The sequence below is a fragment of the Delphinus delphis genome, chromosome 1 (assembly GCF_949987515.2).
Source record: "Delphinus delphis chromosome 1, mDelDel1.2, whole genome shotgun sequence".
Classification (NCBI taxonomy): Eukaryota; Metazoa; Chordata; class Mammalia; order Artiodactyla; family Delphinidae; genus Delphinus; species Delphinus delphis.
The window spans coordinates 96,154,928-96,176,771 of record NC_082683.1 but is presented as its reverse complement, the minus strand read 5'-3'; the positions used below and the strand labels follow the sequence as shown (position 1 = coordinate 96,176,771).

At 54.7% G+C, this 21,844-nt stretch overlaps 1 protein-coding gene across 1 annotated transcript; it reads right to left on the bottom strand.

Annotated features, from left to right (window-relative positions):
- Positions 1-2,120: 2,120 nt before the first annotated feature.
- UBL4B (ubiquitin like 4B) lies at positions 2,121-2,621 on the bottom strand. Its single transcript, XM_060006749.1, has one exon. It carries the CDS (start codon positions 2,619-2,621, stop codon positions 2,121-2,123), a length of 501 nt encoding a protein of 166 aa, XP_059862732.1.
- Between the last annotated feature and the right edge of the window lie 19,223 nt (positions 2,622-21,844).

Genomic DNA, 21,844 nt, shown 5'->3' with positions numbered 1-21,844 from the left:
AAACAGGGACAGGGAAGGATCTCCAGGGCAGGCAGTCCAGGAGCTAGGGCTCTCCACACAGAGTAGGATTCTAACCCATTGCTGGAGGATGAGGGGCCACTCTGCCCCCAGCCTCCCAATATTCCGTCATACCTGTAAGTTCATCCATCAGGGGACAAAGCCTGTCACCCCGCAGTGAGAAACGCAGCATTGAGTAAAATATCCCTGGGAGGGGGAACAGACGGAGGCAAGTCCCTGCTCAGTTCCATGTGGTGGTGCAGCCTCCCCCAGGCTCAGCTTTTGTGGGGAGGGTCAGGCGCAGGGCCCCCCGGGAAGGGTGGAGTCAGTAGTGAGAGGCAATCACGGGCACAGAAGGGCGGAACAACCCTCCTTCCCCCCATTTTGGGCCTGGAGTCACCCTCCCCTGCAACGTCGGGGACGAGCAGTGGAGGTAGCTGCTCCCAGCAAGCCCTGACACTCCCGCTAACCAGAGACAACAAAGGCTTCCCCATCCCTTGTGCCAGCTTCTCTCTCAGCAAAAGGAATAAAACGGCCCACTTATTTTTATCACTCACAGATTTCCCGGGAAATGGGCTATTAGTTTCCCTAATGTAAAAATAATAGGCTCGTCCCCCTTGGTAGATGGTACAGCCCCAGCACGAACACACTCGAAGACCCGTCAGGAGGTCTCTCCTGTGGAGGCGGGGGGGACCTGAGAGCAGGACCAGCCCCAATGGAGGCAGAGACACGGCTTCAGGAGTCTCTCCCTGCCACTGCCACCGCCCCACCCCGCTCTTCACTGTCGAGTCTTCACGCCTCACCCTCACAAACACCTGGGGGGGAGTAAATACTATTACAACGCGCCCCAGTTAATAGGATGCGGGGCCCCATAGGCCAAGGACAGGATGCCTCCCAGGGACCTGGGCGCTGCTTGTTCCTTTCTAGACTGTGTCTTCATCCCCTTCCTTCTATCTCCATCCCCCAGGATGGACCGACCGCGGTCACAGCACTTCTGGGACTTCGGGGGACCAGGCTCTCAGTGAGTTCCCTGCCCCCTCACACACGGGGTGTAGGGGCTCCTCAGCCCTTGGCAAGGGCCATTCTCTCACACCGAGAGCAGAGAAGGGCGCCTGGCTTTCCTGTGGTCTATGGGCACTGGCCCCTCCACACTGAGCCCAGGGCCCTGCAAGGCTGCAGCTGGCGCCTGGGCATTTAGTCACGCAGGCTGTACTCTGGTTTTATGTTGCTGCTTTACTTGTCACGTTTATGACCTCTCTCTCCATCTAGGCTGCACGCTCTGGGAGGGCAAGGATCCCGGCTGGTACCAGTTTTGCTCCCGGGAAGCCTGGGCAGTGGTGGGCGGGAAATGGGGGGTGCTCAGTGAGACCTGGTGATTGATGAGACGTGGGGCAGGGAGAGGTTGGGGGCACGGCTCCATTCACACTGGCCACGGTGAGTGTGTGACGATGCAACCGCCTTTTCTGCCTAAGCTTCCTGCTCTTCCTGGTCTGTGTGTGTCTCCCTGAGAGCTCCAGGCCTGGCACACAGTAGGTGCTCTCCCCCGACTCCTACCTCTGCTGTCCCTGCCCCTGCCCCTTAAACTGTGGAAGCACAAGCAGGCAGACAGCAGGGAGAGCCTCACCCAAAGGGCAAGGGACAGCTACCTGGTACTTCTCCACCCTTGGCTGTCAGGAGGCCTGGGGGGTGGGCGCCATGGCCTGGGGATGGAAGAAAGGAACTCACATTATCTGTCTTTCTGTCCCCAAGGAGAAAGAGGGTCTGTTTAGAGCCACGGAGGTGTGCTGACAGCCTGGCTTGCTGCTGGGCATACAGCTGCCCAGGAGGCAGTGCGCAGCCTACAAGGGGGAAGCAGCCTTTGAGCGCCCCCTTTCAGGCTGCCCATGGGGCGATCAGAGCCCCTTCTAGGGGATGGTGATGGGGAGGGGATCATTCTGTGTTTCAGAGGGGAAACCACAGGCCCAAGAGAGGAGACAGGGGTCCAAAATCCCTCCAGTTACTTTGAAATTTCAGAAAGGGGTGAAGATGCACGTACATCAGCAGGAACTAGTGGGGAGTCACCAGGGAGCACTTAAGGATGAGGCTGGGCGAATTTGAGCGTGCAAACGAGTAGGATGGCCGGTTTACTGCTTGGCCTCCTCCTCTCCCTCCTTGTCTCCGGGTCTCTGAGCCTCAGGCTCCCTCTCCCCCGTGGGCTCCGCGAGCGGCTCCTCGCTCAGGAGGTGGCGTGCCAGCCGCTCCAGCTCCCCCAGGCTTATCCTCTGCAGGCGTTCCTTGTGCTCCCGCCTCAGCAGCTGCAGCACTGCCTCGGTGTCCTGGGGCCCAAAGTGTTTGGCTAGGACCTGGCCCAGATGGTGCCACAGGGGCTGGGGCTGGTGGGCCTCCTCGGGCACCGTCTTCTCCAGGGGCCGCACCATGACATTGGTGGAGGCATTGGGCCCAATGCAGTAGTTGGAGAGATGCTTGTCATCCGCCAGAAGCTGGTCGCGGAAGAGCAGGTGCCGCTGCTCCTCGGGCGCCCGCAGCCGCTCGGACACCAGCTTCTTCGGCATGGCCACGCTCTGTCGCCCCGACACCTTCAGGCTACATCTCTGGCCCAGGAGCAGCTGGACCGTGAGGAACATCGGGCCGACGGCGGAATCAGGAGGGATTCATGCTCCTGCGGCTGTCCTGAGGGTTAAGGGGCTCTGCAGGAGGGCGCCAATGGAGGGCGGTGGTCCCAGGAGGGCCCGGCCCAGGAAGACAGCCATTGGCCAATGCACGGTGATGTCACAATACTGCCTGCCAGAAGGCTCATTTGCAGAGCGGGATGTCAGGGAAGTCAGAGGGGGATTTGGGACACAGAACATCCTTCCTCCATGAGAGGAGAAAGGAGGAGAGAAGAGGAGAAAAGGAGGGTCAGGAAAGAAAACATAGGGCTAGGAGAAAGGAGAGCAGGAGGGGGAATGGGAGGGCCCAAAGGACAGGGTGGCAGAAGGAAACATGTCCATATTGACTCATTCAGCACTATATATTGGGTGCCCTTTCTGCCGGACCTGTTCCTGGGGAGAGACCGTATCACAATAGATACTTTCTGCCCTAATTTATCAAGTGTCTTTCTAGCACGCACTTGACATGCTCTCTTGGATTGGGCTTCCCAGACACAAAGACAGGGATTCCCGTGCATGTATTTAGTTGGCAGGTGACCCCAGGATGTGCCAGTAGGTGGGCGAGAAAGCAAGTCGATGGGGGGTGGGGCAGCCCGCATTGCATCAGTGAGCAGATTGCCTTTGCGGTCACCTGGGAGCCCTCAGTCCCGCCAGGCGCTCTGGGAGGCCTCGTGGAATACACCTGCCATGCTGGCGGGGAAGCAAAGAGGCTGGATCCTTGTGTTCTCGGTCCTGCCTTTGGTCAGTGGGGTACTAACTTCTTGGCACTTGTGGTCTGAATGTGTGCAGAGCAGGCTCCCATGACCAGAGAAGACCCTTGGGCAGAGACTTGCAGGTGCTGGCAGCACCTTCAGCTCTCCCCATTCCCCCCACCCCCCACTCAAAAATAATTCTCTCTTGTCCCAGTTAAAACCTACTCATCCAAAAGAATGGGACAACCCGAGGGAGATGCCAGGACAAATAAGTAGCTATGAAGCTAGACATAGCTTTCAAGCTAGTAGCTATGAAACAAGACAATACGCTAGAACTTATAAAATCCCTCATGACCTTTGAATTCCAAAGTCAACTAACCCCACCCCGGCCCAGCCCCTTTTGCTGAAATGAATCCACCAGAGCCCATCTTAAAGAACGGGAGCACTGAGGGGCTCAGGCTGGGCCACCAGCAGGGTCCGCAGCACGGGCATGGCCTTAGCCACCCCTCCCAACCTCCGGGGCGGGTACTGTCCTTTCCTCCACCTGTCAGAGGAGACAATGGGGCTGGGCTCACACAGCCGGCAGGCAGCAGAGCTCACGTCTTTGCCGCTACCAAGTCCTGCCTCCTGCAGAGCCTGCTCAGTGACCCCTGTGTGCCAGGCACGGCGCAGGCGCCCAGGGCTCCAAGGCCAGTAAGGAAGGGGCATGACGGGGCCTCCGCGGTGTCAGCCACTGCTGCTGCCTTGGGAGTTTTCAGTTCAACTTTTAGCTCTCCTGGGCCAAGCCCTTTGTAACTGCTGGCACATTTCAGCGCGTGAGGAAGGTGATCACCTCATTTTGGAAATGAGTGAGCGTGAAGGCCTGGCTGATGTCCACAGCTGGTGGTGGGATAGTGTCAGGGACGCCTTCACCTCCCCCCAGCCCTCCATGCTCCAGGGCTGCGCTCGGCAAGCACCTACTTCTTTCCTCGCCTCCTCTCTCCCTCCTCCTTTCCTTCCTTTTGCTCCAGCCTGGGCTACACTTGATTGACACGGTTGCCAACGTCCCTGGACTTTCCAGGCTTTGCCCTTCCATAGCCCTGGGCCGATTCCCCGCCCTGGTCGCTCCTGCCCAAGGCTCTGGCAGCCTTGGGCAGCGGAAGAAAACACCCACGGAGGCCACAAACTCAGCAGCCCTCCCCTCTCCTCCTAACCCCATGTTCTCACTCTTGGCAGGTGACCAAATTCTAGTCCATAAACAAACTAAGCTCAAAAGTCAGGAATCTCCCCCAAGAATGAATGGCCCCAAGGGGGTGGGACTGGAAGGAGGAGATGTACTATGAGTTCCAAGCCACAGGCTGGAGGACAGTGACCGTCTGAACTGGGTTGGGGTCAGTGGAGATGCAGAGGAGGGGTGGACAGAAAAAATAAGAGGGCTCCTTTGGTCGGGGAGAGGAGGCGAGGAGGGAGGCAGGGAAGGGGCAGCTGACTGGGTGGCACTCCTGCGAGTGGCACCATCAGGTTTCATCCTTTTGCTTTTGGAATCAAAACTAGCTCCTCAGCCTGGCATCCCAGGGCGTTACGACCTGGCTCTGCTTCCACCCAGCCTTCCTCACACTGCATCCTCCACTCCAGCCACGTCAACCCGCCTTTGCTTCAACTTGCCTGTTTCATTTGAACTCTTCAACTCATCCTTCAAAACGCTGGTTAAAAACTCCTTCTTCATAAGGAAGCAGATGTAGAGAATGGACTTGAGGACACAGGAGGGGGAAGGGTAAGCTGGGACGAAGTGAGAGAGTGGCATGGACGTATATACACTACCAAATGTAAAATAGCTAGCTAGTGGGAAGCAGCCGCATAGCACAGGGAGATCAGCTCGGTGCTTTGTGACCACCTAGAGGGGTGGGATAGGGAGGGTGGGAGGGAGGGAGACGCAAGAGGGAGGAGATATGGGGATATACGTATATGTATAGCTGATTCACTTTGTTATACAGCAGAAACTAACATACCATTGTAAAGCAATTATACTCTAGTAAAGATGTTAAAAAAAAAAAAAACCTACCTCCTCCATGAAGACTTCCCTGCTTTCCCCAGTCCCGGGTGGAAGTAATCCCACTTCTCTCTGTGCAACAATTACCGGCCTTGAATGCTCCCCGTATTGATGCACCCTTATGTGTCTGTGTCTCCCTCAGTGACTCGCAGGGGCAGGAAGAGGCTTCATCTGTCTTCGTACGCCCTGCCTCCAGCACACAGAGCCTGGTACACAGAAGGCCTCGCCTGCATGTTTGCTGAATGAAGACAAAATTTAGACAGGCCGAGCCATGCAGGAGGATGCAGTGTCCAGTACGGCAGGCTGTGGAAGGCTATGAACCTGACTGCAGCCTCTCCTTCTTCCCTAGAGAGATGACAATCTGAAATTACATAGAAAAGAAAGCAGAAAGGGATTCCAGTCTTTACCCAAGGATCTTCTATAGTATTCTTTAAATAGCCACCTCCCTTGGTGCATTTGGAATAAGACAGAGTTTGCAGATGTACATACAGTGTGTGGTGGCCCCCATGGACTCCGTGATGGCAGAGCGTCTGTCTGTGCTGAGGGAGCAAAGGGTGGGTGAGGTTTCTCCTCGGCCCTCTGGGAGTTCCCAGCCCCCGGATGGGAGGACCCTGTGGTGGACAAACCGTGGGATGGACAGGATTGGAGGGAGGGGAGCTTTGGTGGGAGTCACCCTGAGCACAGCTAACATAGGAAGGCTTCCTGGGGGCCAAGGTTTGAGTCGTCTTCTGCAGGAGATGAAAGGAAGGTGAACTGGGGAGGGGAGTGGCCTGCAATCTCTCTCCCAGGCTATGGGACATCTCAGGAAAGTGACAGGGGCCAGAGTCCTGAGCTTGGAGGAAGATGAGAACCGGCCACCTGCCTCAGTCTGCCCTCCTAGATGCAGCTGCCCGGGACACTGGCAGCCACTGGGGGAAAAATGTTGGGGCCTGGGCCTCTAGAAGCAGGTAAGACTACAGCTCAGGCTCCATCTCCCCAAGGCTAGTGGCCACTTGCAGGCTGGCGCCTCTGCGACAGGGGTTTCAAGGGCCACAGATGCTGGGTCACACTTTCCAAATCAGGCTTCCTGGTCTGGAGAGTCTCAGTGTGTTAGTGGGCCATGAGGACAGAAGCTTTACAATTAGCAGTGTCCCCGGAAGCTGAGAGATGGTCACCACTGACTTCTGCCTCTGTGTTGGAGCCCCCATTGCCCAAGGGGGACAGTGGAGGCACGTTGCTGGGTCCTCAAATTGTATTTGGAGCTTGGAAATTTCATAACTTTTTCCCATGCAATTGCTTGTCTTCATTATGCAGTTAGCATGAGAAAATGTAGTTGTGTAATCAGAACAGGTAATCAGACAATGATTGCCATAATTAGGGGGGAAGATTAATGGGAATGAGTGGGTTTTGCGACTTGAGGGAAAGGAACAAACGTGTACAGAGAGAACGTTGGTCAGTGGTGGGTCCCAACCCCACTCACAAACAACTATAAATGCAATTGTGTCACTGTGAAACCAGCACAAAGTCTGCAAGAGGGGAAGAGTGGGCAGGGGGAGGGTGCTTTGGGACAGGTCTGTGAACCCTTACGTGCCTGGAGCCCTTGGCAAGACTCCTGGACATTGGTACCCAAAGGGCTTGAACTCTGTAGGATAAGAGCCATGGGTCCAGCTGCCAGGCTGGGGCCGCCTTGAGCAGCCTGCTCCTTGCGTCTCATTTGTGTCCCCTGTCTAACGCCTCTCCTTTCTTGTAAAGGTCACAAGAGGCAGGTCATGCCCCCAGGACCTTAGCACAGTGTCTGACCCATAAAGACATTCAGTGTGTATTTATAAAAACTTGGAAATGGGAGCTCTCACCCTCAACTGTCAAGGAAGACCCCGTGGCATGAAGATACATGCCCAAGTGTGATTCCCCACAGGTGGGCTGAGCTCTCCTGCTGGCACAGGTAGGCGGACAGAGCAGCCTCTGCAGACCTAGCAGGCCAAGGGAGGAAGGGGCCGAGAGATGCTGGCTGACAGCTGGTGGCAGGGGTGCCCTGCAAAAGGCTCATGAGAAAGGTATGCTATGCTTCTGCCCACCTCACTCCCTGGGCAAGTTATCAAGTTATTATGACACTTTAATAATGTCAAACTGACCTTCCAGGAGAGGTGGGGGTGGGGGGCGGGGGAAAGGCTGAGTGGGGGACTAAGAGACACTGAGAAACGGGGATAGAGACAAAGCGAGCAGAAGAAAGACAGATGGAGCCACAGAAACAGCGGAGAGGGGAGAGGGGTGGAGAACAAGAGGGCTGAGCACAGGAGATGCTTAGAAAGGGGAGAAGTCCGGAGGGATTCGAGGAAGGGGGTAGGAGTGAGGGGCAGGGTGGAGGAGCCACACAGAGGCAGCAGGGAGAAGGTACAAAAGGACACTTGTGCCAGAAAAGGAAAGAGGGGGAGCAGAAGAAACAGGAAGGAATTGTTACTGCAAAAAAAGGACAATAAATACCTCTGCAGGCCTCCCTGCTGAGAACAGCATCCTTCTTCCCCTCTCCTTATAGTCTGGAAATGGTTCACGGGAAAACTTTGGCAGAGAAAGCGGAGTCCGGGAGTGGAAAGCCTGAAATCCTGGTTCCGGCACCCCATGCCTCCTTCACCCCACGGCAGCCCCCCGTCCAGCACTTCCTGAGCACACAGGGCGCGCTCTGCGAGGCCTGCAGGAGAGAGCGCTGAGCGGCAGGCAGGTGGGACACGGGCAAGCCCCCGACACAGCCCTGCTGCAAAGGCCGCCCTCAGGTCCGCCACCGCGCTGCTCAACACCCCATTCACCTGTGCCACCGCCTGTAGCTGTGACCAGGGACCCCCTGCCCCTTTGAGTAGGGGTCTCCCAGAGCTGCTCTGTGCAGGCCAGTGAGGGCTGGCCCAGGACAGGGCAGCCTACCCTGGGCGCCCTCCAGGGTAGGCGTTTGGTAGCTAAATGAGGCCCATTGTTCGTCCCTCATCCACTGGCTGGCACTGGTTGTCTCAGCAGCTGTACCAAAGTGGGTCTGTGGCTGCTCCAGTGGGGACCTCAAAACCCCCCCGACATGGTCCTAAGGGGCTGAGGCTGAGGCAGATGGGCCTGAGCCTGGGCGGGCAGGGAGAGGGAACTGGAGCAGGAGGGAGGGAGATGGCAGGGGGCCTCGGAGCCCAGCGGACGTGGACTGCAGTCTCTGACTGAGGGTTGCCCAGCCTCTCTCCAGGCCTCAGTCCTTGCACCCAACCACCTAGGTCCTGCCCTGCCCTGCTGGCCTGCTGGCCCTTGGCTGGGAACCGCTCAGAAGCCCAGCCCAGAGCAGACACGTGCTACTCAGACTCACACCTTCTGGAAAACCTTGTGGGGCTGCAGCCTGCTGTGTGACCACTAGATGTCACTGGTGACCTCCCTGGGCGGCTCCAGCAGCCCCAACGGAGTGGGTCTAGGGCCTCCGCCCCCTTGGGGCCTGGGCACACAGGACTGGGACTGGGCCCAGAGCCTTATCTGCAGATGGGCCCCGTCCTCCCACAGACTGCCCGTCCTCCCTGCTCCCCGACCCTCACGGGTCATGCTCCAGGCAGCCATGCTCTGAGCACAGACATCAGTGCCCACCCTGAGCTGGGCACTGGGCCAGGTGCTGAGGCAGGAAGAAAGGATAGAAAGACACGTCCCTGTGTGGGGGACACATACACATAAACCTGTCATTTTAGCACCGGGCATTATCTTGACAACGGAGGGGAAGGAACTCCCAGCTCCAAGAGGAGGCGGGGGTCAGGCCAGGAAAGCTTCACCAGGGAGGGACCTGGGTGGGTCTGAAGGAGAAGCAGGAGCTTGCCTCCGTGAAAAAGGCAAGAAGGGCACCCTGGCTGAAGGTCCAGCATGCACAAGCCCATGTGTAAGAGTGTGGGACTCAGTGTAGGTGGAGCATGGTGGGCGGGGGTGAGAGATGGGGCAGGATAACCAGGCAGGGGCCAGTCACCTTCATACAAGTGTTCACTGCAGCTAAAACTTCTCTGAATTATCCACGTCTCACCCTAAATCCCTGCAGTGCACGTAGGAGCCCCAAAGGAGCAGCCCCCAGCTCACACACACACACACACACACACACACACACACACACACGCCGCCAACCTAAGCTAGGATCTGCAAAGAGGCTTTCTTTCCCACGCCATCTTTGTGCTCTACCAGGGCTGCAGGAACACCCACCCGGCACTGCTGCCGAGAGGGAGTTCCCTCCTCCCCAGGGCCTTCCCCGGTGGGCCCTGGTGGAGACGCTACCCACGGCGCGGCGTGGCTGGTGGCCTGTCATCTCAGTTGGGGGTGCTTCAACCGTGATCCACACTGGGTGTCCTCTCAGCCCATCTGCACCCCGGGGCTGCGTGATTTCAGATGATAAAAGATAGTCTGCTTCAGCCTGCAGCCACGGTATCTGACGTTCATTTAAACATACTACATGTGCTCTGAACTTTAAAGGGGTGTATTATAAACCCTCAGAAGTCAGCAAGATGACTCCTCGGAGAAGGAACCATCAGTGGGCCCTGGGAGTGAGGGGGGTGCTCCGCTGCCTGAGCCAGGGCTGGTTATTCATGCTGCATCCGCGCCTGCGTTCCACAAACATTCCTCACACACTAAATCCGTGCCAGACGTTTGCGCTAGACGGTGAGGAGTAATCTCCGCTCTGCAAATCTAGCAGGGGCAAAAGGTGGGGCTCGGGCTGGACTCCGACTTGGCAGGTGGGGCACCAGAGGGGCAGGTGAGAGGGAGAGAAGCAGTTTTCTTCTGTCCTAGAAAAAGGGACAGGCATGAGGCTCTGGGAAGAAAGCTAAGGCAGAACCAGCCATCACCAGCTTCCCAACATCCATCAGGGCAGCATGGGGGGGGCTAACTGTGAAAAGCCTTGTTCCAGGCCAACTTTAATTTAAAGTCCTCCGGGAGGCTGTGAGCAGCAAACGATCAGATAGTGTCAGAGATCTGGGGAGGGATGTGTGCGGCGAAATAGGAAACTGCCTTCGTCACTTGGGGCCGGGGAGTGGGGATAGCTACAGGGTCCTGGCGGCTGAGGGAGGGCCTGATATGCCAGGCCGCGTGGAGCATTATGGGGCAGATTCTGGTTCCATTAGGACTGACGCTCTGCAGCCCATCATGTGTCCTTCAGTTCCTGAGTTCTATTTCCCCCTTCACTTCCTAAAAAAGAAAAAAAATCTATAGTTTTGTCTTGGATGCAGCAATAAGAAAGATTTATTCACATCTAAGCCAGATTAAATGGAGAAGCAAAGGGGCTCCTGGGTCAGGCACAAGGGTGGTAGCTGGGTCCATAGATCCAACTGAGGGCCAGAGTGGTTCTGGAGGGCCTAGCATTGGCGGGTACCGCCCTGGGAACAGCTTTGATTAATCCTCCCCTCCCTCCAGGGATGACTGCTCTTTGAAGATCTGTGTCATCAATCAGAGTGGCAGGAACCCTCCACCATGCAGCAAAGATCAAACATGATGCATTAAAACTGAGGACAGAGGAGGTGCCCACAGAGCCCTGCCCTGAACAAACTCCTGCTCTTGCTGGTCTGCGAGTCCACCACTGGGTCTGGATGGAGAAGTCAGTGGCCATCCTATGCTGCCACACTGATTCTGCAGGACCAAAGGGGCCCCTTGCCGCTCCTGGTGAGATGCCAAGGCTGGTCCTCCAACAGGGCAGCTTGCTCCACCATCTCAGTCTGGCTGTTGACCTAAGGATGCTCAGGCCAGCCCTTGGTTGAGATTGTTGCCCACCAGCCCCCTTCCCTGAATTGATTGAAAGGCAGTCTCCTGCCAGGGAAAACGGCATGTAACCAGCCACAAGACGGTTGCCCCAAAGACGCTGGGACCAAAATGGAGGTCCAGAGAGAAAAGAGGAAAGAAAGCTGGGAACAGACCAGGTGAGGCTGGGCTTGGGGGTACTGAATTACCTGGCAGGCAGGCCTCTGTCAGGAGAAGAGGGACCGAATTACAGCTGACAAAGGAGCTAGTGAACTTGGATTTGACTTGGGCTTGGACAACTACAAGGACATCCAGCTGGCAGGTGGGGCACTGGGCTGGGCAGACTGTTGATCCTGTAGTGGTTGACTTCCTGCTCTTCCAGCTGGCAGTACTAACCAAAGGCCGTAGCCAAAAGCAAGAGGGAAAACTTCTAATCCAACCAACAGCTGGTTGAATGTTCCAGGCAGCAGCATGGGCCGTATGAACCAATGGAAAATCTCGGGCCCAGTCAGGAGCTACCTCACCCTTCCTAGGAGATATCAGAATTTCTTCAACTGAGTCAGTCCTGGTATGGAATCCCAAGAGGCCAGCAGCCTGAGATCCCAGCTGATGGCCTTCCCAGGGTCACCAACATGGGCTCAAGAGCTTCTCAGCTGTAAGAATATCACCCTGGACATTTTGGACATTAAGTCCATTTCCTAACAAATGCTCCTGGGACTCCTAGACAAGTCAACCCATTATTCTCATTCACAGGGGACTGATTAAGAGTTAAGTGTCGGGGATAGCAGGACTCAGGGTCAGGCAGGGAGCACACAGCAGCAGGACCAGATCCGAGAGTGGCAGGGGCCCTTTGCCTCGGAGAGAAGTAGAGAATGTCCAGGGAGCCACGAGCCAGCTGTCAGCCCTGCCCCTCCCTTGGCCTCTCCAAAATACTGTCCCCCATTGACACCCTTAATATACCTGTGTCTTCCCACCCAGCAGAACTCTGTACCTCAGATTCAGTAACTGATGGCTTGAGGCTGTGTCTGGCATTTTCAGTTGGTTTGGACACAAGGTGCTCAAAAGAGGCCTGGGAGGCAGCGGGCAGGTGGCTGGGTGATGGTAGGGCCAGGCTGAACAGAGGCTGAGAACTGGTCCTGCAGCCCTACCTCTGGACACCAGCTTCCTGGCAGGATGGCAGCCGCCCGTCAGACGCCAGTGTGTGTCAGGAGTGGTGTGTCTGCAGTGACAGCCCTGGGGCCAGGAAGCGGGGTGTGGGAGGCAAGACAAGAAGAGGAAGGCTCCAGACTGGAGAGTTGTGCAGAAATGGAAACAAGGCCCTGGCCTATGGCTTCTGACTAAGCTTAGGTGCTGGGGATCTGGTCTTCAGCCCTGAGGCCCTCTGGCCCACTGGCTGAGGAAAGGCAGAAGCGACCGAGCTGGGTTCTTTGCCAGGCAGGAACCACTGGCCCAAGAACAGGGTCTGGTGGGAATCCCGTGGGTTGGCAGATCGGCTCTCCTCACCCAGCTGCTTGAGCGGGTCACAGAGTGGTCAGTGCAGGAATCACCTGAGCTGTCCAAAACCACAGTGCACCCTCTCCAGCTCATGGCTGGGGAGAAGGGCAAAAGGGGATCTGGGTTCAGAAGGATTTAAGGTAACATTTAGGGAGAAATTTCTGATATGAAACTGGGATGCTGCTTCGTGTAAACTTTTAGCAATAAAGAGAACAAGCCCTGTTTAATCGACCCAGTTAGCCAGGAGGATGGAGACGCAGATGACCTTGACAAGCAGATGCCCTTGACAAGCCTTCATGGTAAACTCAAGCAGGGGTGCCAGGACAGAAAGACCCCTGCACTCGGGTCCACCAGGCCTCAGCCTAATGCAACAGGAAAAGAACAACTGAGATGTAATCCTTGTGTTCTGCTCAGTAGAAGAGGTGATGAGACGGTCCTGCTGTGGCCTAGCCTGGGGACCCCTGGGTGGTAGAATCATAGGTTGCCAGAGAGAAAGGGGAGCTCAAAGAACAAGACCTGCTACCCCTATCAAGAAACTGGGACCAGAGAGGTAACTTGCTATTTTCAGCCCTATTTTGGAGGGGTTTCCATGCCCGTGGACCCCCGGGAGAATGCCTTCCAGGAGAGGAGCTGAAGCCCAGCTCAAGGAAACGAGGGAGGACAGCCACGGGGAGCTGGGTGTGGGGAATGGTCCCCAAGGCCCCAGCCAAGCTTCTGGGCCCCAGATGAAGAGTGAATCGCTGGTTCCCCCTGGAGGGGAGTAGTCAGCCACCCCGTAAAAGTTTATTTTTATACATGTCTGATCTATTTCACATCCTCTCAGATATTTTGACACATATACAGGAAATGTAACTCTCCCCCATATGGCAGTGTTTGGTTGGCCAGACCTGGGGAAACTCAATAGGGTCACAGAGAAGCAGAGGGGAGCTGCAGCGTCAGGGAAGAATGCCAGAGGCCTGAGGCCACAATGGGCACCTGGGGCCAGCAGGCCAGGGACAGGAGTCAGAGCGAAGTCAATGCAGAAATCCCCCTACCTGGGTACAGGGCTCCAGGGCCCCAAGCCCAGGAGGCTGAATGTGCTCCGGCCGCTGCTCCCAAGGAGGGACGAAGCGATCCAGGAGAGGGCAGCTAGAGCCAGGGAATGGGGCTGTTAGAAAGACAAAAACAAGTCAGGCCTGAGAGCCAAAGGCTGAGACACCTCAGCCATCAGCAGGGCTCTTCTCCCCGCCCCGCGCCCTGGCCTCTGAGCGAGAGACTTACAGCTCAAATGAAACAAAGGTAAGGGGGAAAGAGCTCTGGGATGGGCACTACCCACCTGGACCTTCCCTGCCTCATTGAACTTCTATGGGCCTCAGTTTCCTCATACACACATCAGGTTGATACTATTCAGCTGGGAGGCCGGGAAGATTAAAGCGGAGAATGAATGTACTGTTTCTCAAAAGGGTCTGATAGAGAAGAGCTTTGGCAAATGCTAGTTCTCTGTCCTGAACTATAAAATGCGGAGGATGCTGGCGTCTCCTGCGCAGGGCAGCGGGAGGTAAAAACGGGACGATGTGAGTGAATCACCCGGCACAATGCCTGGCTCCAGGGGTGGCCAGACTCTTTGGTTCTTTCCTTCGGAACACACCGGGTCTCTACATGATGCTGGCATCCGCGTAGGGGTGTGAGCACAGGATGCTGCGGAAGAACAGAGAGGGGCGGCGTGCCCCTCCACACGGGTCAGGGAGGGTCCTTCTCAGCTCTCCCAGAGAGGAAAGTAAACTCCTCATTCCATGACGGACAGTGGCCAGAATAGCACACTCACTTTATGGGGCCTTTTTTCCCTTTTGTATTTTTATTTTTTGAAGTTGAAATTCATGGACGTCGCATTCCTACAGGGTGCCCTTCGGAGACAGGTTGAGGGATGGGCACCCCTAACTCACAGAGATGGGGGCAGATGCCCAGCGCTCTCCCCATGATCCCTTAATGCTGGCATCAGTCGCAGGGCATGGCAAGATGGGCCATGGAACAAACTCTCCAAATGGAGCCATTTGGATTGTCCTACTGCTACGTGTTTGAAAACCACACGGATAGCCTGGCCTCTGCCTATGTTTCCAGGGCTTCCTTCCCCCTGGCTGTGGGCATTGCCGGCCTGGAATATGTCCCTGCCTTGGTCACCACTGCCCCAGCGAGCTGGTTCAGGATCTCAAAGAACCGAGGAAGAGCCTCACAGCGCCGGCTTGGTAAATGGAGTGTGACAGCTGAGAAGTCGCTAAGCCCTCCACTTCCTCCCTTCTCCTGTGGGACCCAGAGGGTTGAAGCTCTGAAAAGCCTGGGGAGTGTCAGTCGGTGGAGGCTGTACTTGGCCTCACCTCACCCCATTCCCCCACCCATCTCCCTGTAAATCCTGGCGACACAACAGGAAGGCCCTTTAACTAGCACATAAAAGTGCTTTGGGCTTTCAAAGCCCTGCTCTGCATTTATGGGGAGCCCGAGACTTTTACGGGCCATTTCTAGTCCTCCTCTCCCTGACCTACTGATGCATCGTGGTTTCTAGCTGTGGTGTGGGCAATTGTCACAGCCCAAGGCAAGTGACCATGGGGCAGGGAAGGAGAATGAGACAGCCCTGAACCTGGGAGGCGAGGATGCCTCAGCAAAGCCAAGCTGGTCACCCACCCTCAGTGCGCCAGTGTGGCCCTCTGATTGGCCCTCTGTCCTTCACATGGGGCTCAAACTAAGGTTGCACAAAGTTGGTATTGATCAACTGACCGACTTGCAGTCACAGTAACTGTGGGTCAGTCTTGGAAGGGGCCCAGCAAACTCCTCTGAAGGACAGGGAGGGCCTTGTCCTAAGAGGTATTCAGCCCATTCTGGAGTTGGCCAGGCAGGTGAGCTGTTCACACTAGCATTCAAACAATTGATTTTTAAGATCTTGTTTAGCCCTGAAAGACTGAAGCTATAGACATCTAAGGATTTGGGGGAAAGATGATTAAGCATCTCTCCAACGTAGAGCTAGAGCTTCACCCCAGCAGCCTCACAGAAGAGCCCAGGAGAGTTTTCCCCACTTGGGCCTCTGATCCTACTCGGTGCAGAGATCTCTCTGGCTCAGTGCATAGGCAGTGGGGATGGGGTGGGGCAGCCTGGGAGCTGACAGAAGCCTGGTGGAGAGGAAGAAGCGGCCAGGGTCTCCACCTGCTCCCGGGGTCTCCCTGCTTCTCCTGCCTGGAGACCTCAGCCAAGGAGGAAGCCCAGCCCTCCAGGCTCCCAAGGCAGACCCCGAGACCCCTCATTGAGGCCTGCCTGTGTCCCCTCTCCATCCTGCTCACTGCCCCTCCTTTCTTGACTGTCTTCTCTATCAAGCTCCTTCTCTGCTATTTCTGGAGCGGCTGTTGTTAGTTTTTCCTCTCCCTCCTCATTCTCCCCTTTTCCTTTTCATTAGTCTCACCCCTACGCTCATTCTCTGGACCCTTCCACTTTGTATTTACCTTTTCTTTCTCCTCTTTCCCTTTCTATCTTTTTTATTTGATCTACCCATCTTATTCCCTCCTCTCTTGGACAAGACTGTCCCTTAAGGTCTCATTTAACAACGAAATCACATAATTTTTAAGATTCAATAAACACAGCACTTTCGTGGTTATTATTACGTTTAAACTTCACCATCATTCTCTGAGGTTGAGTCTGTTCCCATTTTACAGGTGCCAAACTGAGGCTCAGAGAACAGGCATGATTTGCTTAGAACCACACAGCTATTAGATGACTGATCTAGGATTACCTCCACCTGCCTTCAATAATGACGATGATCAAGATTTCTTATGGTAGCGGTATATAGTAGAGTGTCAGAATATAGTATAGTATATGCCAAATACAGATGGTATATTTAGTATAGTATACAGTACAGGGCTGAGTGTTTGTGTTTGTGTTCCCAGCTCACACCCCTAGGAGGTAGGTACTGCTGTTACTACCCCGTTTTACAAATGATGAAACTGAAGTGCAAAGAGATGAAATAACTTGCCTGCGTAACTAGTAAGCAGCAGAGTAAGATTCAAGCCCGGGCACCTGGCCTCCGGACTCTGTACGCACCATCTGCACCATCACTGGGCCCTCCCTCCTCTCCATGCTCGACAGCAAGTGGTCCCTTCATCAGGAAATTCAGGGTGATGGAGGCATCATCTCTGGCTCAGACAGTAACAGAGTCCTCAGGGGCCTATGGGCCTAGCCTACCAGGGGAAGGTGTCCACAGTGTGTGTCTGGGTCTGTGTGTCCTGAGGAACTCCAAGGCCAAGTGCTGAGCAGGGATGTCACAGGGGTCGGCTGAGACAAGAGGATTATGTCTCATTTCCAGACTAGAGAGAATAAAGGCCTCTATTTGGAGCCCCTGCCCCCCAGCTGGCCACTCTGCTCCCAGAAGGGCCTCTCGTTCCCCTTCTGGGAAGGCCTGGAGAACTTGTCCCTCCTCCTGACGTGCCCGGGGAGCAGCAGCTGAATCCTGCTCAGGGAGGGGTCCAACCACTATTGCTGGACAGCACCCCACTTGGACGCATGGCCTCCCCAGCTGCTGGGGACTTCTTGGCGGGTACCTGGTCTGGCTCTCCCCCCCTGGCATGGCGAGGAATGTGCTTTTGTCATCCTATCCTCCCTCCCCGACCCTAGCCCAGCGCACAATTGGATTAAGAACAAAAATACGAGCTGTGTTTGTTTTAATCAGCTTCAAGACATGGGGGCTTTTAAAGGGAAGGAGAGCAGGCCGGAGCTGGCCCCGGGGCAGGCAGGCTGGGCGGTGATGCCATCCCAGGGTCAGGAGCACGCCGAGCAGTGAGTGCATCTGCAGGTCAGATGCTGGGGCAGATAAGGGCTGAGAGGGAGAGGACCTGGGGGGCCAGGGGGCTGGGGGCCGAGGGAGGATGAAAAGGATAGGAAGGAGGGAGGGAAAGACACAGGTTTTCCCTAAGAGTGCAGAGGGCTGGCAGCCTACAGTTCCCGTGCTGGCACTGGTGTGAGGCAGGAGGGGAGGATGCTGTGAGGCTGGGGGAGCCCCCTGGAGCCCAGAAGAGCCAACGGGGAGCCGTTTTTTCCAGAGAAGAGGCTTCCTCCTGGCCCTTGGAATGAGAGATGATGGGAAAGCGGTGAGGGAGAGTCAACCATGGTCTCCACCACCCAATGGCAGGAAAAACCCCTGCCAGGGGCCACCACGGAGTCTGAGCAATGGTGTCTGGACTCAAGCTTCATGCCAGAGGTGCCAGCACCAGAGGGGACAGGTGCTGATGGTGAGTCAAACACGCAGAACCCAGTGGAAATTGCGAGGTGTCAGGGTCAGGTTGAGGGAATTAAGGCCTGAAGGAGCAAGAGGCTGGAACAATAATGCCATGACTGGGCAGATTTCAGGTTTGATGAAGACCTGGAGGCTGTGCGGTGTAGAGGAAGGGCTCGGAAGCCGAGCCAGTGGGTGCTCTGGGATCCTGGAGCAAATGCTTTTTAAAAAGCTCCTGTGGCTACACAGCTGTACACTTGCTATCCGAGTGGCTAACCTCACATTTGCCCTATGAGCCAAGTAAAGCGGCCCAGACAGGTTCAGGGACTGGTCCAAGGTCACACAGCCTAGGAGAGAAGAAGCTGGTGCAATCACCGAAGCCTCGGGATATCTAGCCAGTGCTCCAACCCCCCTGAATGGAACGGCCTCGGCTAGTTCTCAGGTCAAAGCCTCCAGATGGAAACAATAACATCAGACAGTTAAGGGCAGAACCCCCAGAGGCCCTTCCCAGACCCCTCCTGCTCCCCGGCCTTCCGAGCACCAGGAGAAAGGCCTGGACTGGCTCTGCCCATGCCCCAGTCACACTCCAACACTTTGGGCCACCCTTGCCCGGAGGCGACTATGAGGTGATAGCTGGACCTCTGGGCCAATCCCCACTCCCCCTTAGACCAAAGCATGGGCTCCTTGGGACAGAACTGGGTCTTCTAATTCGGGTCCAAGGAAGGGCTTTTGTCCACGATGATGCTTTTACCAGTCAGAGGTGAAAGAGAAAAATCGATAATGAATTCTGTATATGGTAACATTTAGTCAGCCTTTAAATTTGAAATATCGTCTCTTTTCTGATTTAAAATGTTCTTCTTTCTTGTTACAAAACATGATGAAAGTAGGACTTCTAGAAAACCTATTCTTGGCAAAATTATAATTGTCAAACCTATGTCCATCCCCTTAATTTTTAATTGGTCCATAAAATCCACAAGTTTGGGAACAACTGTTATTATTTTATTTGGAGACATTCTTACCTAGCCTGAGGCACAGTTCAGACCTCTGCGCGCTGCGAGTGCTTAATACACGTGGAGCATGGGACATATTACAGCCTGGGTCAGCAGGGACTTCGGGTGGGGAGATCTGGGCCATAGAATCTCAAATGGCTGGGCAAGCCTGAGCAAATTACTGCACTTTCAGCCTCAGTTTCCTCTTGTGGAGGAAGAGACAGAGGAGGAGACAGGACTTTCAGGCAACCTCTAAGATGAATCCCAAGGGCAACATTCCACGGCTCTGGGAAGGGTGACTGAGCTCCCGGGAAAGAGACGGGCCAGTCTCAAGCACTGAGTCTGCAGCTCTGCTCCAGGCAGAGGCCTGAAGGGGGTCGGGGAGAGGCACCTGTTCAGTCAGCCCACATGAGAGAAGTTCTAGTAACAACAACCAAGGGTCTGCTGGCCATGAGACAAGAGCTTAATCGGACAGTAGACAAGACTTAGGCCCAAACCAAATGAATGCCCACTGGCCCACGCCTTTGGATGCATCTCCCAGCCCCGCCAGGCTGGGACCAGGCTGAGAGCCATCCTTCCACCGTGAGTCTCCCCACCCCTCTGTAGGTCAAGTGGATCTAGTCCAATGCAGCCAGCCTCCACTTAGCCCCTGCTCTGTGCCAAGGGCAGGGGACGCACACATGATCCAGGAAAACGGAGCATACAGTAATGCCACATCAGTTAAATTTAGAATAGAAGAATTCATAAGCATCCAAGTGTGTTAAGAGGCAATCAGACTAAACAAAATACGAGCAGTCTCCACACTCAAGGACCCGTCCTCGGAAAATAACTCTACTGAGGGGGATACGGAGGAGAGAGGAGACCCAGTCCTCCCCTAACGAGAATTCTGGACAGAAAAGGTGGGTGTCGTGCACAGACCCAGCAACAAGGTAAAAGCAGAGGCAGAAGGCATGGACTTGGCCATCCGTGGGGCCTGGGATGCAGCCATCTCTCTGAATGCGGAGCAAGATTAGAAAGGACGTGTGCCGGCCCAGAGCCAGGCACTGTCACCCCAGGCACTGTCTCCAGCGTGTGGGTGACTTTTTAGCCCTGATCCAGTTGTGAAGCAGGAAAGAGGTGTCTTTGCCAGGGTCCTTGGGTGCAGGGCAAGTGGGCACAGATGCCTGCACTGAGTATGGAAGGAACAGGGAGCCGTGGGGGCAGGGTGGTCGTAGCCCTTCCACCCCCTCGGGCGGCTCAGCTCTGCACAGTCTCAGCCCCATTCCCCAGACACCAAGGGACACCCGCTGCTGACACCATGGCATTGGGTTTCCCCTGGGCTGGCTCAGGCTACTGTCACCAGGCCTGCCAGGAAATTGCTGCTGACACTCAGGGAAGGGCCCCGGGAGCGGGGAGGCTAGGGATTGTGAAGTCGGTGAGTTCTGAGCAGGCGTTAGACGGGGCTGGAGCAGGGGAGTCAGCTATAGGTCTGAGGGGGATTCTAGCCATGTGAGTACAGGGTGGCAGTGTGGGAGTCCAGCCAGGGGACCCCAGAAGGTGATGGACAGATCCTGGTACCAGGCTGGCAGCCTCCGACCTTACCAGCTGGCAGCTTGGAGCCTTCACCCCCGACAAAGACAGGTCTCTCTCCAGGAACCCCTCAAGGGCAGGGATAGAGCATCTCTGCAGATGACCAATCCATCTGTCCACCCATCAGCAGGTGTTTTAAATACCTGCCGTAGGCCTGACACAGTGACAAACACGCAGAATTTTCTCGGAAAGGCCTCTCTCCCCCTCAATCTAGGAGACTCAGGAAGGCACCTGAGAGCAGTGCCGGGCGGGGCAAGGCAGGGGGTGGTGTCTAACTTGCTTGAAATTATTATTCAATGTTCTTACTTTTCATTTAATCAACTAAGGATATTAAAGAACAGACAAAAGGAAAGTATTTTAACACTTTTTAAAAAAACTAAAGAGGATGAAAGACAGTTTTTCCCAATATCAGTTAGTGATAGAGGTTAGACTAAGGGTTACTTTGTGGGGAACTGAATCAAAGCGACACCAGGAGGCCTGGGGGGCACTAGGCCAGTAGTAGCTCCAGATCCGGGAGTACGTGGAAATTTGTTGATTTGTACTCTTGGTTAGAACACTTGGCCCACATAAGTTACACCTCAATGAAAAGAGCAAATAGAGACAGAAGTCGGACATTAGATTCACGGAAGCTCATGGACTTGGGGCCACGCTTCATGAGTTCAAATTCTAGCTCCACTTCTTGGTATCTGTGTGACTTTGAACAAATTACTTAACCTCTCTGTGCCTCAGTTTCCTCATCTCTAAATGAGGATAATGATTATACTTACTTTAAATCGTCCTTGTGAGGGTTAACCGAGTTAATACATGCGAAGCCCATCAAAGTGTTTGCCATGTAGTCATCGCTCGGTAAGTGCTAGTCATTGTTATGAATATTATTCCAAGAAAGTGCAGCTGCCAACTTCATGCTGAAATATAAAAATAGATGAAACAACCTCAAATTAAGAAAACATAAAGTGACATTTCATAGTATGAATTACATTACATGATACTGCTTTCTTACACAAACTTATTAGAGGCTCTATATTTGATTACTCATTCATCACTCAAGAAATATTTAGCGAATGACACTAGCCTCCAAAACTATTCCAGACAGCGGAATAAAGCAGTGAATTAGACAAAGTCCCTGTCCTCATGAATTCACATTCTCGTGTGGGAGACAGGACAGAAATAATCAAATAAACATATAATACAGCATCAGCAGAGGACAGCAAGCAGGATAAATACCAAAAAATCTACACAAAGCCACAACACACTGAAATGGCAGAAAATCAAGACAAATAGCAAACCTTGAAAGAAGTCAGAAGGAAAAAGAATGCTTCCCACAGAGGAACAAGGTAAGAATTACATCAGACTTCTCCTCAGACACTTCATCATACAGACAGGATGAAAGGAGAGTGAAATATTCAACGTGCTGAAAGAATTCTGTATCCCGTGAAATTATCTCTGAAAAGCGAAAGAGAAACGGACTTTCTCAGGCAAGCGATGTCAACGGTGGTAAATGC